We start from the raw sequence: 13,693 nt of genomic DNA, 5'->3' as shown, positions 1-13,693 counted from the left end.
GGAGAACCACCACTTTTGCTCATGGCCACAGCAGGAGCACCATCTGTCTGGATGGACAATGGATTCGATAGGACATCTGGGGCCTGGGGTGTCCGCTCTGCGATTTCTGGGTCGTCTGGTGGTTGTGTTGAAACTAAACAGGAACAGGTAATAATTCAACCTGTCGCTCCTATCTGCACTTGTCACCTCTGGGGAATGGCTGGTTCCAAGAGGGCTTGGGAAAGTGATCCTAAGGGTCAAGGGGAGACGTGCTTGTCTCCTCTCTACAGATGAAGTGATAATGAACTCTCTTGAAGGAAGGAAGATGTCTGTTTGAGGCTTTTATTATCTGTGAAGCTGTGAATCATCCCAGATGCTAATCCTTTGGTGTGCAGTCAGCAGATCTGTGCTGTGGAGTGCCAGCCTGCTTCGAAGGCATTTGGCACACAAGGACCTGTGCCCTGATCTCCAGATCTTTTCACGTTTTTTCTCGGATTGTTTTGTTTAATCTTACGGTTATGCTTCTCGTAGACTTCAAGGCCTTATAAATCCATTTTGATAGAGAGCAGAGCACAGATCCACAAGATCAACCAGATGGGAGACAGTGTCCCCTTAGGGAAAAAAAAAGTCCCGAGGGCCAGTGTTGCCTCCCAAAAGAAGTGTATTCTCTGCTATTATGAGAAACTGGGTTTCATTCATAGGTTGGCAGAAGAACAGAGGAGTTCCAGCCCTGCTAAAAGTTGTCACAGCTCCATGGACTCTGCCTGCTAACGAGCTGCCCCAGGGCCTGTGGTTCTGGGTCAGTGCTGGAGGGATGAACCCCACCTTGCATCACTTAAGTGGTGGCAGCCCTTTAGTCACTGTATGTCCCAACATATGGGACGTGATGTGGCATTTCTATGCCTGGTGGAACACAGCTGCCAGATCTGGTGACATTTCTGCTGTCTGTGACGAGGATGCTGCTGACCCTCTGCATCATTTTCATCAGTACTTCAGCCCTCGTTTTGTTGTTTGCTGGCAATGAGGTTTCTAAACAGGGGGGTTAGAGACCTCCTATTAAACCTCTGCTAATGAATATAGGGGTTGAGAATCTATGTGTAGAGGAACGGTCCTTTTGTTTGGTAAAACTGAGCTATTTTGTTATTGCTTCCTTCTGAAACCCTCTCCTCCTTCACTAATTCCCTGCGAGCCCTGACTGCTAATGTAGCCATTGCAATTATGAGTCAGGCTTTAAAAGAGTAGGAAATCTTTATTTTAACAATAAATTATCCGGAGTCTATGACTTAAGTTGGTAGGGGGCTCAGGAGGTCATGTAGCCCAGCCTCCAGCTCTGAAAAGGGTCAACTATGAGATCAGAAAAGGTTGCTCAGGACTTTGTGTTTTTTCCCTCATTTTGGGGTAGGTTTTTGTCTTGACTCTGGTTTCTGAGGCCTCAGGAGGGTGTGCTTTGTCTGAATTTTCATGTGTCCCTACAAAACCCCAGTAATCTGCAAGCTGGGACATCGTGTAGCATTTTGATCCCATCAGCAGGCTTTTAAGGGGCGAACAAAACCCCTCTGCTTGTGTGAGCTCTGGCTGTATAAGTGCTGAGAGAAGAGATCCTGATTTTCTACCCAGATGTCCCTGCTCATGGCAGTTGGGTGCTGGCCAGCTTGCAAAGAAAAGTGCATATTCCTGGCTTTGCTGGCCGCAAAGCTCAGAAACAACAGCTCCTGCGTGCTAATTGACCCCTTCTTGGCAACTTCATCAAAGACACAGCAGAATAACGAGGCCGTTGATTGAACTGTTTCCTCGTCCCCAGAGGTGGTCCCTCTTAGGGTTGAGGCGCATTGTCAAGGCTGGGGGAGAAGCTTGGAGGGCAATTAGCCAGAAAACTTTCACTTACAGCGCCTTCCATGTGACATCCTCAGTGAGACCGGAGGTGTGAGCAGTTTGCTGCACCTCCATCACTTCCTCCATCCTACAGAGCAGCTCCCATGCTGCAGCTGCTGTACAGGTGCTCGCAAGGAGGGGAGAGGAGGTGATGTAGCTCAGAGAAAATCTGTAGTGCTCAAGTCTGAGGGAAAAAGCTTACAAATAGGGAACCACCTTCAAGGAAAGCCCGGCTGCTGAAGCCGAGGCAGATGCTGATGAACTTGACTGGTGCATTCTTTTCTCAGAGAAGTCGTGTTCAAGCTTGTTCGTGCTGCTGCAAAGGCATGCAGAAATCCTGCAGAAATGAGGCGTGCAACTTTCAGCTGATTAATTAGCGGAGCATGGAAGGAGAAAATATTAACCATTTTGCTGGTGCCTACTAAGAAGTTTTAAAATATTTTGCTGGCTGTTGTTGTTGTTGTTGCTTTTTGTGAGAAATAGCATTCACATATTTCAACAGCTTTTATTTTGTTCCAGGCTGGGCTAAAAGTCCAAAACATTTGAACTTTTTGCACAATGTGAAGCCCAGGAAAACTCCTTTCAGTAAAAATATTTCATAGCATATGAACTGAAATCTTTTGTTGTGAATCAGATCAGTGTTAAACTCTGAAATCTGACAAATACTGTGCTGGAATTTGTTGTCTCCTGGGGAGGATTTTAGCTATAGATAGAGCAAAAATAGCACTGCAAGTGTTGCCTTTGGGCAAAAGCTTTTCTTCTGCAGCTGTTGAGTGCTCATTCCATACTCAGCAAACAGAGCAAGTGTGTGCAAAATAAATATTGATACCACACTCCCACCAGAGTGGCCTGGCTGACTCGATAATCACGTGTCTGCATAATGAGTTACAACAGGAGCTTGCATGACACCACATACATCACTGTCATGTGAGAGGGCAGAGAGAGTTACGTTGCTATGATGGCCTGATATGGGGCAATGCACTGTTCTTGGGGCTCACACGCAGCCCTTTCCTGTTACTGAAACTGATGATTTGCATCTGTGATTCACCAGCAGTGACTCTGTGCCTTTTTTGCTTTTAGTGATGAAAACACTCGGAAAGACTTGAAGACACTGCCTGTCTTTCCCACCAAGACACTGCAGGAACATCCATCGCTTGCTTACTGGTGAGACGTTTAATTCAATTTAAATGTAAATCTTTGCTGTGGATGGCAATGACAAGATTGCTCGTAGACAGTCTTGCAAACTGTTTTAACAGTTCTCAGCCTGTGTTATAAGAACTTCGAGTTAATCACTTCTGTTCAAGCATTTCCAGTTTTAGAAGGTTATGAATTACACAAGAGCCGATGCAAATCCCTCGCTGAAAGTTCAATCACGTTAATGAATCAGGGTAAGAGGGGTACCACTCATTAGAAAGAGCTGAAATCTGAACCCTAGCCAAGTCTGTGTTTGGAAAGAACACCTTTTCAGCCAACAAGCAGCAGAGCCTCTGTGATGTGCCAACCCTGGCTGGTGCCAGGTGCCCACCCAGCCGCTCTCATGCTCCTCAACAGGCCAACGGGAGAAGATGAAGTAGAAAAGCTGGAAACAGAAAGGCGGGATCAATTCTGTGGCTTGAATGTGCCATGAAGGAAACAACATTTGGAATGAATCAACAGTGCTGTCTCCCTGTATTTCATGCCCTTTATTCGGGTTTGACTTGCTCATTTATTTCATTTTTCAGGCTTGATGTATATTTGATGTATTTTCAAGTATGTTAGTCCTCTATTACAATTTATTTTTCAGAATGAATGCTGTTGGGTTTTTCTTTGCATTCAAGTGTCTGACACTTAAATGTATATTTTATGTTCTGCTTAAAATGTTGAAGTATATAGCAGGAAAAAAATTGAAAATGTCATTGCTGTCAAATCTATAGTTCTTCATCCATGAAAAGCCAAGTGAAAAAGCGCACCAGAACAAAAACATTTAACAACTTCTGCCTTACGTATGGAACACTAACCGGCCTTTGAAGCTTTGGTTCTTTAGAACATGAAAATGAATTTATACAATTAGTACCATTCTTCTGCAGCAGCATCTGCGGCAGATCTGAAATGATTTGTTAATTAGTCCGGAACGCAGCATGCGATGGCGGGGATTAAGATGCAGCTCCACGCTGCTTAATGAAGGGTGGGAAAGAAATGGGTAAGAAACAGAATGTAAGTTAGAGTGAGAAATGCATGGAGGGGCACTTCTCTGTGCGCTGAGTGAGCTCCTAAATGTCAGCAGATGCTGTCATGTGGAAGTCACTGAACCTCTAAGTTGGTTTTTGTGCCTGTTTTGCAGTGAGGATAGAGTCATTGAGCATTATACGCAAATAAAGGGTCTGACCAGAGGACAAGCCATTGTTCAGTGAGTATGACACTTAATGACTTGTGAAGATGATGGTTTTACTTATTGTTTTTCTTTTCCTGAGGAGTGGTAACATAGGCTCTTTTGGTCCTTTCTGCTTGCAGACTTTACTTTTTGTATCAATCAGAATTACTTTTTCTGGAGTGATATTTTCCAGGTGTGGAAACCTGTGACAAGTTTCCTCATTCAAATATCTCAAATGTAGAAGAAACAATATGGACTCCATTCAGTAGCGCCTTCTCCATACTCTGCTTGTTACCACTTAATTTTCATATCAAGCTCTATGGGAAAACTGTATCTTATGTTCTGTGAGGAAGACAAACACATCTTTGTTCTAATGCTCAGAATTTAGTTCTCAAAAACAAGGTCTTGCAGGATGACCAAGAAGGTTGAGATGGTCTCCGTAGCCGCGTGCTGTAGACAACTCTCAGGCTTTGTCACATAGCTCCGTGCCTGCAGCTCTGTCTCAGTAGTTCGGAGGCTTCTTTCAACAGGAACAGATTAAAAAAAAAAAAATCTGTTCGATGATTGTCTGAATTGCGTTGTGAAACAACTGTACAACTGCATAAACAATTTCATTTGGAGGCTATCCATTTTAACCAAAGCACCATCGTGAAATAATTAGAGGCAGATCTTTCCCGCTAGCATTTCCCAAAGGCTTACTCGTTCAGTGCAGAACTGGAAGCTTTGCTTTCTGTTCTCCGAATTTCTGATAAGAGGTTGAATGCTTTGTTGTGTGAGAGATCTTCCATTCATTTTATCTGGGCCAAAATACCACGTCTTTCTTGAGCCTGGGTGATAGGTTTTTTTCCTGAAGACATAGGTGTTAAATCATTACAGCTTTCGAAATATGCAAATGATAAATGACATATCCTGAATGTATGTGTGGAAAAAATATGTTAAGAGATACCATTTCCTCTAGAAAAAAATAATCTGATAAGCTATAAATCTGTCTACAGGTACATGAGAGTGGTAGAAGCTTTGCCAACATATGGTGTCCATTACTATGGAGTAAAGGTTAGTAAATGTCCATAGATAATGTGATTGCTTAGCTTATTACATGCGATTACATTCCTAAAGGAGCAATTTGATGATTCAGTACCCTTCTATCAAGAATTAAACCCCCCATTTTTCAACCTCTATACTTTTTGCCTCTTCAATATTATTTTTAGAGTGTTTTCAGAGAGCAGCAAAACATTGTGATAAGGAAGACAGAGAGGAACCTCCATTTAAAAAACCTTCTGTAGTCCTACCAGGAACTAAATTTGTATCAGCTTAACTAAACTGGATATCACTTCTAGATTTGAAGCAATTAATATATGTTCCAGAGACATTTCTAATTTAAAAAAAAAATGTAGAAAAGACAGCTTCTAAGTGACGGGTGATCATTGGGTGCTTATGTAGAGTGGAGTAATGCTGTATTTTTGGAGAGCGATGGAAATGCAACATTTATTCGCATTTGTAGAGCAGAGACCAGACAAAAATGTTTTCTTGCAGAAGAACTCAGCAGAGGTGAAGTCTCCATACTTTCAGTCATGGCCATGACAGTGGAACCTGAGAAGCTGATGGTTTGCACTGTTCTTCTTCTGCAGCTGTGTCATGCCTGAGTGTCATGGATGCAGCCATTAGCCACAGTTTTTTTTTTTCTATCCTCTATCCTTTCCTCCTCACAGCCACCTCTTGCAAGGAGTGACACCCATTTGTTTCAGCAGTGCTATTGCTTTTTTTGACCACTTTGCACAACCACCACATAGTTTCTTGCCTCTGCCTGAGAAGGCAATGGAAGAAAGTTTCAACATTCACTTTAGCAATCCACTTCATATCAATTTGTTTGCAAAAATTGTCCTTGTTCCTTACCTACCTGTACTTGTCACAGAATGAAACAGGCTGTAATCCTGGAATTGCTTAATTCTTAAGTAGCTCTTGGTTCATGCAGGCTTCTTTTTTCAGGATAAACAAGGAATCCCTTGGTGGCTTGGAATAAGTTATAAAGGAATAGGCCAGTACGATTTACAAGACAAAGTTAAGCCCAGAAAAGTAAGTTTTTTTGCATCTGATTTTTATATTGGGGGGGATGGGGAGGTGTTGCATGCTGGGATATACTTGTTTAAGCTATTGTTTATTAAACTAGTGAGCAAAATACAAAGAGCTGGAGGCAGAAGAATTCTGCTAGCACCAAGGCAGTAAAATTCTGCCCCCTCACGTAATACTGGAAGCTAATGTGCCACAGCGAGCAGCTGCCTTCAGTGCTTTGTCTTCTTGAGTTTGGTGGTCTGGGGATGGTCTCCACGGGAACCTTGGCAGCCTCCAAGGATATCTGCAGAAGCATGAAGCAACTGGGCTTCTGCACGTCCCAGAGTAAAGGCCTTCTGCACGGGCAGCGTTTCCTTTGGCTATCGGAGGTGTGCTTTGTGTGTGAAATGATGAACAGATGTCTGTGAAATGCAAGATGAGCTGGATGGAGCTGCAGGCCTGCGTGGGCAACCGTATGCTTCCATGACACAGTGAATTATAAGGGAGGATTGAGAGTAAATGCCAAATAGTGGAGGTCGTTCTCCTTTTCCACCTCCCTTCTCCCCAGCGTGTCTTCTACAGGAGAACTCTGCCAACAATTTCAGTTGTTGCTTAAATGGGGCAGAGGGTCCCATATTCCACTGCTGGCTCCCCTCAGCCACCCATCAGTCAGCCCTGACAGGCTCTGCTGGCGGCCCTGGAAATCCATCCTGCAGCCCAAGCACATGCTGTGTTGGGAACTCGCCCAGTCCTGTAGAGACATAAGTCTCACTGACACGGGGCTGAGCCCTGAAAGTCTTTGAGGAGTTGGTTAACACTGTTGGCAGTGGGTAGGAGCCAGGGGTGCACGTGAGGGAGCAGTGCTGGTGACTTGAATGTGAATGGTTTCTTTCTGGTCATGTCTTCGTTGGAACATTGAAGCTGTGAGGAGATGCAGACATGGGGTTTTGCTGTTCTCCTTCCCCTGGAATTGTCTGGGCAGGAGTTCACATGAAGCGTGTGCTTCCTGCCAGGGAATTTTACATTTGCAAAATGATATTGTTTAGTGAATTTGTGCCAAAAAAACACTGCTTAACAAAACTTCCTTGTGAAGAGCAATTCCCTTTCAAGTTCCCAACTTGATCTTCTTTTTCCAAGACAGGCTCCGACTTGGTCTCTTTTGTGCTATATTTATACATCTGCGTGTCCAAGACTGAACTCTCAAGTCTGTGCTTTGTTCAGTAAAACACTTACATTAGCCCCAGGTGTCTCTTACCACGCATGTTAAAAGATGACAATGACACAAGAGGAACACTAGAAAGTCAAGTCAACGTTAACATAGCATCAATCATCAGAGGAGAGCATCAAGCAGCTCCTCTTGCTCTTTCAGTGCTTTCCTGTATTTAGACATCTATGAGATTTTCCTATCAGACCAAACACCGATCATTCTCCAGCCAGGATGTCCAGCTGTGACCAGCAACTCTCTCCAAGAAAGTACAGCCTTGCCTGGCTAGAAGCATTGCTTCGCCAAGCACTTCTCATGCTTGTGGATTTCAGTTTACAACATCAGCCAGACAGATTAAGAAAATTTTTGAGGTCAGCTGGGCCCTGATACCAAGTCACACCCTGCTACAGTTTCTTATGAGGTGTTGCCTTTGAATGCAGCTAGAGATACATTTAGAGGAAAAACTTTAAAAATAAATAAGCCAAAAATATTCCCAACCAAACAGCACTCCAAAGTCACCTTTTCTGTAGAGGTGTTGCAATGGAAATTGTAACAGTTCTGTGCTGTACTGTAATTATCATTATAATTATACAAGGGAGAGTGAAGATCAAAAGGGAAGGTGGGGAAGAGAGGCTTAAATGAAGAGGGAAGGTTTAATGCCAGTAAGCTCATGGAAAAAGCGTGGATGGATATGGCTGTAGTATCTCAATGGACTCATGGATTTGTGTCTGGTGCTAACAGGAGAGGACAAAAATGGCAGAGCCTCTGTTTGTGCCAAGTTCTGCTTACATTTAACATGACCAAACGTGCAGCTTGTGTATACAAGGGATATTTGAAATACACTGTGCACTTCTAATGTGAACTGTGGAAATAATTGAATTAGATCACTGTCCAGGGATTGAGAGCACGCTGGGTCTAGAGAGGTTCCCATTCAGTCTGGTCTTGGTTTTGGAGTTCAGATGCTGAAACACTGCTGTTAGTTCCAGTGCAACCTCACTGTCTGTGCTGCGGCAGGGAGAAGTTTGCTTTTAACCAGTGTTATTTTTTCATATTGACAAATGTATCAAAATATATTTTCAGAGAGAGAACAGTCTGTATAGCTTGTCAAAATCTCCAGGGAGCAGGCACTACCATTCTTTCCAAAGCAGCAAGAGGGGAGTAGGCATGTAAATTATGTCTGCCTGTCTGAGCAGAAGTGCTAGTTCTGCTGGATTTCGCAGAATTTTCTTGCTTGCTTCTCTGAGAAGGAGCCAAACTCACAACTGCCATGTGCTGGTGTTATCCTGCTGTTTATATTGTGGATCAGAAGTGCCGTTGTGTTTATCCCCAGCCATCTGGGAGAGAGCATCCTGATGGTGCTCCACTTCTCCAGCTAGTGATGTTTAAATATACATAGGCCGGATTAATTCAGTAACGGGGAAGGCTGAGTCCAAACCTAATGGACTCAAACTAGGCTGGCCTTCCCCATTTTTAAAGATGCAAGCAATAAATAATCAACTGTTTCCATTAACGTAGCACCAATTAATTCCCAGCCATCCTCTTCAAAGAGTGAAATCTTTTGGCTTTATCCAAGAAGGTCTTTAGGCAAAGCAGCCTAAATATAAGCCTTGGAGCACCGCGGTTATCCCAAGATTTTGTTGTTGGATCAATACTGTTGCTTGAACAGCGTCAAATGCTCTCTGCAGGAAACAACTTGCAAGTCAAGCGGGTGAAGCAATCTCCAGATACAGATCTCCTGGCCTTGCCAGAGCTTGTACACGTCACATCAGTCACCCTGAGCACCGCAGCCCATCTGCCCAGGCACTGTTGGAAAGGACAGTCTGTAGCACGGGGCCGGACCCGGCGAACCTGCCAGGTCTGCCTGCATGTGTCAGACAGGATGGGGAGGTTGGGTCCCAGCCACCTCTGGTTTGCTGGTTGACCTGGGATTGTTTAAACAGGATTTCTGTCACTGTAAGTTGCTTGTGGAACTTTGTGTTTCTTTGGAAGTGGTTTCTAGCTAAGCGGGCCCACGTTGTACAGCTTTGCCTGGACTGTGAGCGGTGGGAGCTGAGGGAGGAGCCTTGCTCCAGTGCTGTAACAGTCTGGAAACAGAGAGCAATTTTTATGTCACTTAGGAAAATTGTCTTTTTCTTCGTGGATAAAAGCTGTGGCTCCACGCTGGCTGGAGGTTATGCTGTGGCTCAGTTGATTATAATCTTGAAGTCTTATAGGGCATAAAAAGACTGCGTTTGCAACCTATGTTCAGATTTCAGCTCAGACCTGGGATTAGCTCTGCAGTCCTGCTGCTTTGCAAATGCATTCTGCCTTCTGCTGCAGTTAATACAGATATCTGCTGCTTGGAGCAGTGCTTCCTGCTCACTCTCCATAGTGTCTGGGTGGCACGCCAAGGTCCCGTCCCAAATTTCTTCTGGGTTGATTAGGAAATGCATAAAACAGGTCCCAGGGCCCAGAACTTCATATGCTGTTTCGAAACAAGATAGTTCTGTCTTTCATCTGTACCTACATTCTTCTCACTGGTGAGATAAACAATGCGCTGTCTCCTTTGTGCACTGTGGAGCGAGCTGGGTTTACTCTGCGTTCAGCCAAGACGTGGGGATACTCTGAGGGATGGGAATGTGAGAAGGCTGCTTGCTTGCTTTTCGACTTTTTCCCCCACTTATTGTGTTTCTGTGGGCGACTCCCCGGTGATAAATGAACTGCAGTGTCTGTGGAGAAAAAGTAATCTCGCTGTGGTATTGTTTCAAATCTGCAAGAATTTCAATCCTAATGCTGGTCGTCTTGAATGCATTATGTTCTCCAGGAGTGTTTTTGTTAGAGTATACTGGTTTTGAAATGGGTCGCGTTTATGATACTTCTCTCTTAATTCAGCATACACTTTCTAAATGCTGATGCTGAAAGTTTTCCCTTGCAGAAGATTTGGTTAATGTAAATTTTCTGTCCTGCTTAGCTGAACTGCTCAGAACACAATGGCGTTTGTACAGGCTTCTCAGCAGGTGGATCTAATCATGCAAAGATTTCTTTCACTCTGTTTATTTCTCATCGAGTAGAAGCCATTGATTTAGACATCAGATACTAAGCTCGCATAATTATTTAAAATAAACACGGAGCTGTTACAAGACCGCTCTGAAATTGTGTTCCTTCCAGATGTGCAGAAAGCCGCTTGGGGCTGTGCCCCGAAGGACACGTTGTCTTCTGCGGCGGTTGGGTCGTTTGCTGCAGAGACATCTCTGATTCTTACTAGTGCCAATGCCAGTGAGAACCTGGCAAGGATGGGTCGCAATGCATTAGAAAAGAATGCGATTGAGGAGGTTTTTTAGGCAGCTGGCTGAGTATGTGAGAGGTGGATGCCTGCAGGTGTGAGCGCTGTCAATTTATGCTGGCACAGGTGAGAGCTGTCTGCCTCCTCCTGCCAGAAGCTGCTGCAGGTGGGGCAGCCTGGCCCTCCTGCCATCTCCTCAGGTGCCTGCCCTTGCAGCCAGGCAGAGCAATTTTAAAAAAAAAAAAGAGTTCAGCTGGAGGCACTTTGCCAGCCAGCACTCTGCAGCTGAGGGGCTGAAACACAGGGTGGTAATTTCCTTCATCAGGGTGGGGTGCATTCCTCTGGGCACAAATCTTTTATGTTTCCTTGGTCTGAATCGCTAGATTTGTCTGGAGATTGCAGTTCCCAGCGAGCTGTGGGGATGCTGGTGGCTGGTCCTCCTTGCAGGCACCGCGCATCCCACTGGTGGGGCCTTTGGAAGCGCTGCCTGAGGGAGCGCTGCCACCAGTGCAGCAGCACAGCTCGCACATCCCTGCTGCATTACCCAGCAACCCCTCGGGTGGAAAACCCGACATTGGTGTAATTTAGCTCTTGGTGAGAATGTGCCATCACCCTTGGTCTGGGAAATGGCTCTGGTGCGTGCCAGGGCCACTGCTGAGGCTGGGCAGCAGAACTTGGCTGCACTCTCTGGGATTCCTTCCCCCTTGGAAAAAAAAAATGCTATTTAAAAAATATTAAACTAAATGCACCAGGCTGAGGTGTGCACTAAGCGCATCGTCCCTTGCCCCTCTCTTGAGGCAGGGGCTGTGCTGTGGGGCCCAGACAAACCTGCATTTTATTCAAAACCAGGTGTGAGATCAGCCAGGTTGTAAAGCAGCTGCTTCTACTATTAAGGTATCTCACTGCTTAAGCTGTCAGTGTCTGTTTTGTGTCTTGTTAGACTGCAGTTACCAGCTCCTTTTGTTTGGGAAGAGGGTGATCTTTTTGCTCTGTGCTCTGCACTATGGAGAGCAGGATCATGAGGGATGAGGAGGTGACCCGAGACGGTCACCATGGCTTCACCAAGGGCAGATCATGCCTCACCGATCTGGTGGCCTTCTACAATGGAGTGACGACATCGATGGACAAAGGATGGGCAACCGATGTCATCTACCCGGTCTTGTGCAAGGCCTCCGACATGATCCCGCACCACATCCTTATTTCTAAATTGGAGGGAGATGGGTATGAGGAGTGGACTATTTGGTGGATTATGAATTGATTGGATGGTTACAGCCAGAGGGTTGATGTCCGTGGCTCTGTGTTCAGGTGGAGGCAGTGACAGGTGGTGTCCCCCAGCAGTCTCTCTTGGGACAAGTTCCCCATCCCTGGTGATATTCAAGGCCCTGGGCAGCCTGATCTGCTGCCTGACTTAGTGGTTGTCAACCCTGCCAGCAGCAGTGGGGTTGGAACTTCATGGTCTTTAAGGTCCCTTCCAACGCAAGCCATTTGATGATTCTACTGTGTGGAAAGCTAAAGCTTCTGGTGCTTTCATCCGCTGCAGCTGGGTGGTGGAAGCCTGGCTTGTGCATGGAGGGCTAATGAGGGGCAATCAGGTCACTTGGTACCTCTGCCTTGTCCAGAGACCTGGAAGCAAACCCTGAGCAGCCATATCCTGCTTGTAGGGTCAGATGGGTGGGCCCCAGTGTGCTCAGGAGGAGTTTTCCATGAGCACGTAAGGATGTGGCAGTTGGAAGGATGGGAAGGCTATTGAGAAAACATTCATTAGCTCAGGTGGACCTAATCACCTGGTTAAAGGGAACATGCATTGCAAAACTTCCACAAAAACATCGTAATTATTCCTAATTGTACTTCCAGCCCTCAAAAACCAGTTTCGAATTTCCTTTTTTTTTTTTTTTTCCAAACAACTGTGTTGTCTTTGCATGTGTGGGTAGTTCAGGTAAAACCAAAATGAGGAACGATTTTGAAATGCGTCTCTGTAAGAGTTAGGTAGCATTTGATGGGAGCAGGAAACCTGCAGTAACAGTTTCCCAAGTACAGTTCCAGCAGTCTAAATGCAGTCAAGCCATTTGGGGCAGCATTGCTGCTGGCTGTGGGGCATCTCCCCACACCGGGCACTGTCCCTGGGTGAGCCCTGCGCTTCCCGGCCCCTGGGAGCGCAGTGCTGGGCCCCAGCCACCTCCAGGCAGTCTTAAAATGCGAAGGCTTTTTTCTTAGTATGACTTTTTATCTTATACCCTTTCCTTCCCTTCCCTTCCCTTCCCTTCCTCCTTCTCTCCCCTTCTCCCTCCCCGTTTTTTCCTTTTCCCCCTTTTTCCCATTCTTTTTCATTTTCCTCCTTTCATTGCCTTTTTCTTTTCCCTCCTCCCCCTTTCCTTTTTTTCCTCCTTTCCTTTTTTTCTCTCATTTTCCTTTTTCCCTTTCCCTCTTTTTTCCTTTTTCTTTTTCTTTCCTCTTTTTTTCCCCTTTCCTTCCCCCTGTTTTCCTTTGCTCCCTTCCCCCTTTTCTCCTTTTTTTACCTCCTTTTTTTCCATCTTTTATCTCCTCTTTTTTCGTCCCCCCCCCCTTTCCTTTCCCCATTTTTTCCCCTCCTGTCCTGTTTTCTATCTCCCCCTCTATTTTTTTTCTCCCCCCTTTTTTTATTTTCTCCCCCCTCCCCCCTTCTTTTCCCTCTCCCCAGTTTTTCAAACTCGCACACTTCTCACCCCCTGCAAAGCGCTTCCGCGTGCTGCGTCCCTGGGCAGGAGGCGCGGGGAAGGGGGGAGGTGAGAGAAGCACCATCCCCATTGCACCCCCCAACCCCGAGCCGTCTCTCCGCGCCTTTCCCGCAGCCCTCGGGAACGCCGAGCGCGTCCGGAGGGGCCCAGCCCAGAGGAAGTGACAAAGATCCCGGGGGTGTCACCACCTGCCGCGGTGCCCGGCACCGAGCACACCCAGCGCCTTTACGAGCGTGGGCGCGGGGCCGCTCCGCGTCGTGCCA

The 13,693-nt window shown here is 45.9% G+C and overlaps 1 protein-coding gene across 10 annotated transcripts in view; it reads left to right on the top strand.

The window, feature by feature from the left end:
* The window catches only part of FRMD4B (FERM domain containing 4B), a 108,687-nt gene that overhangs the window by 80,286 nt on the left and 14,708 nt on the right, over positions 1 to 13,693 (top strand). For all 10 annotated transcript variants that reach the window (XM_021409419.1, XM_021409420.1, XM_021409422.1 and 7 more), the window contains 4 exons: positions 2,932 to 3,015; positions 4,172 to 4,237; positions 5,197 to 5,254; positions 6,188 to 6,274. In XM_021409419.1, the coding sequence (XP_021265094.1) occupies positions 2,932 to 3,015; positions 4,172 to 4,237; positions 5,197 to 5,254; positions 6,188 to 6,274 (295 nt within the window). The remainder of the gene's footprint in view (positions 1 to 2,931; positions 3,016 to 4,171; positions 4,238 to 5,196; positions 5,255 to 6,187; positions 6,275 to 13,693) is intronic.

The sequence above is a fragment of the Numida meleagris genome, chromosome 11, assembly GCF_002078875.1.
Source record: "Numida meleagris isolate 19003 breed g44 Domestic line chromosome 11, NumMel1.0, whole genome shotgun sequence".
Classification (NCBI taxonomy): domain Eukaryota; kingdom Metazoa; phylum Chordata; class Aves; order Galliformes; family Numididae; genus Numida; species Numida meleagris.
This window is presented reverse-complemented; position numbering and strand designations above follow the sequence as displayed.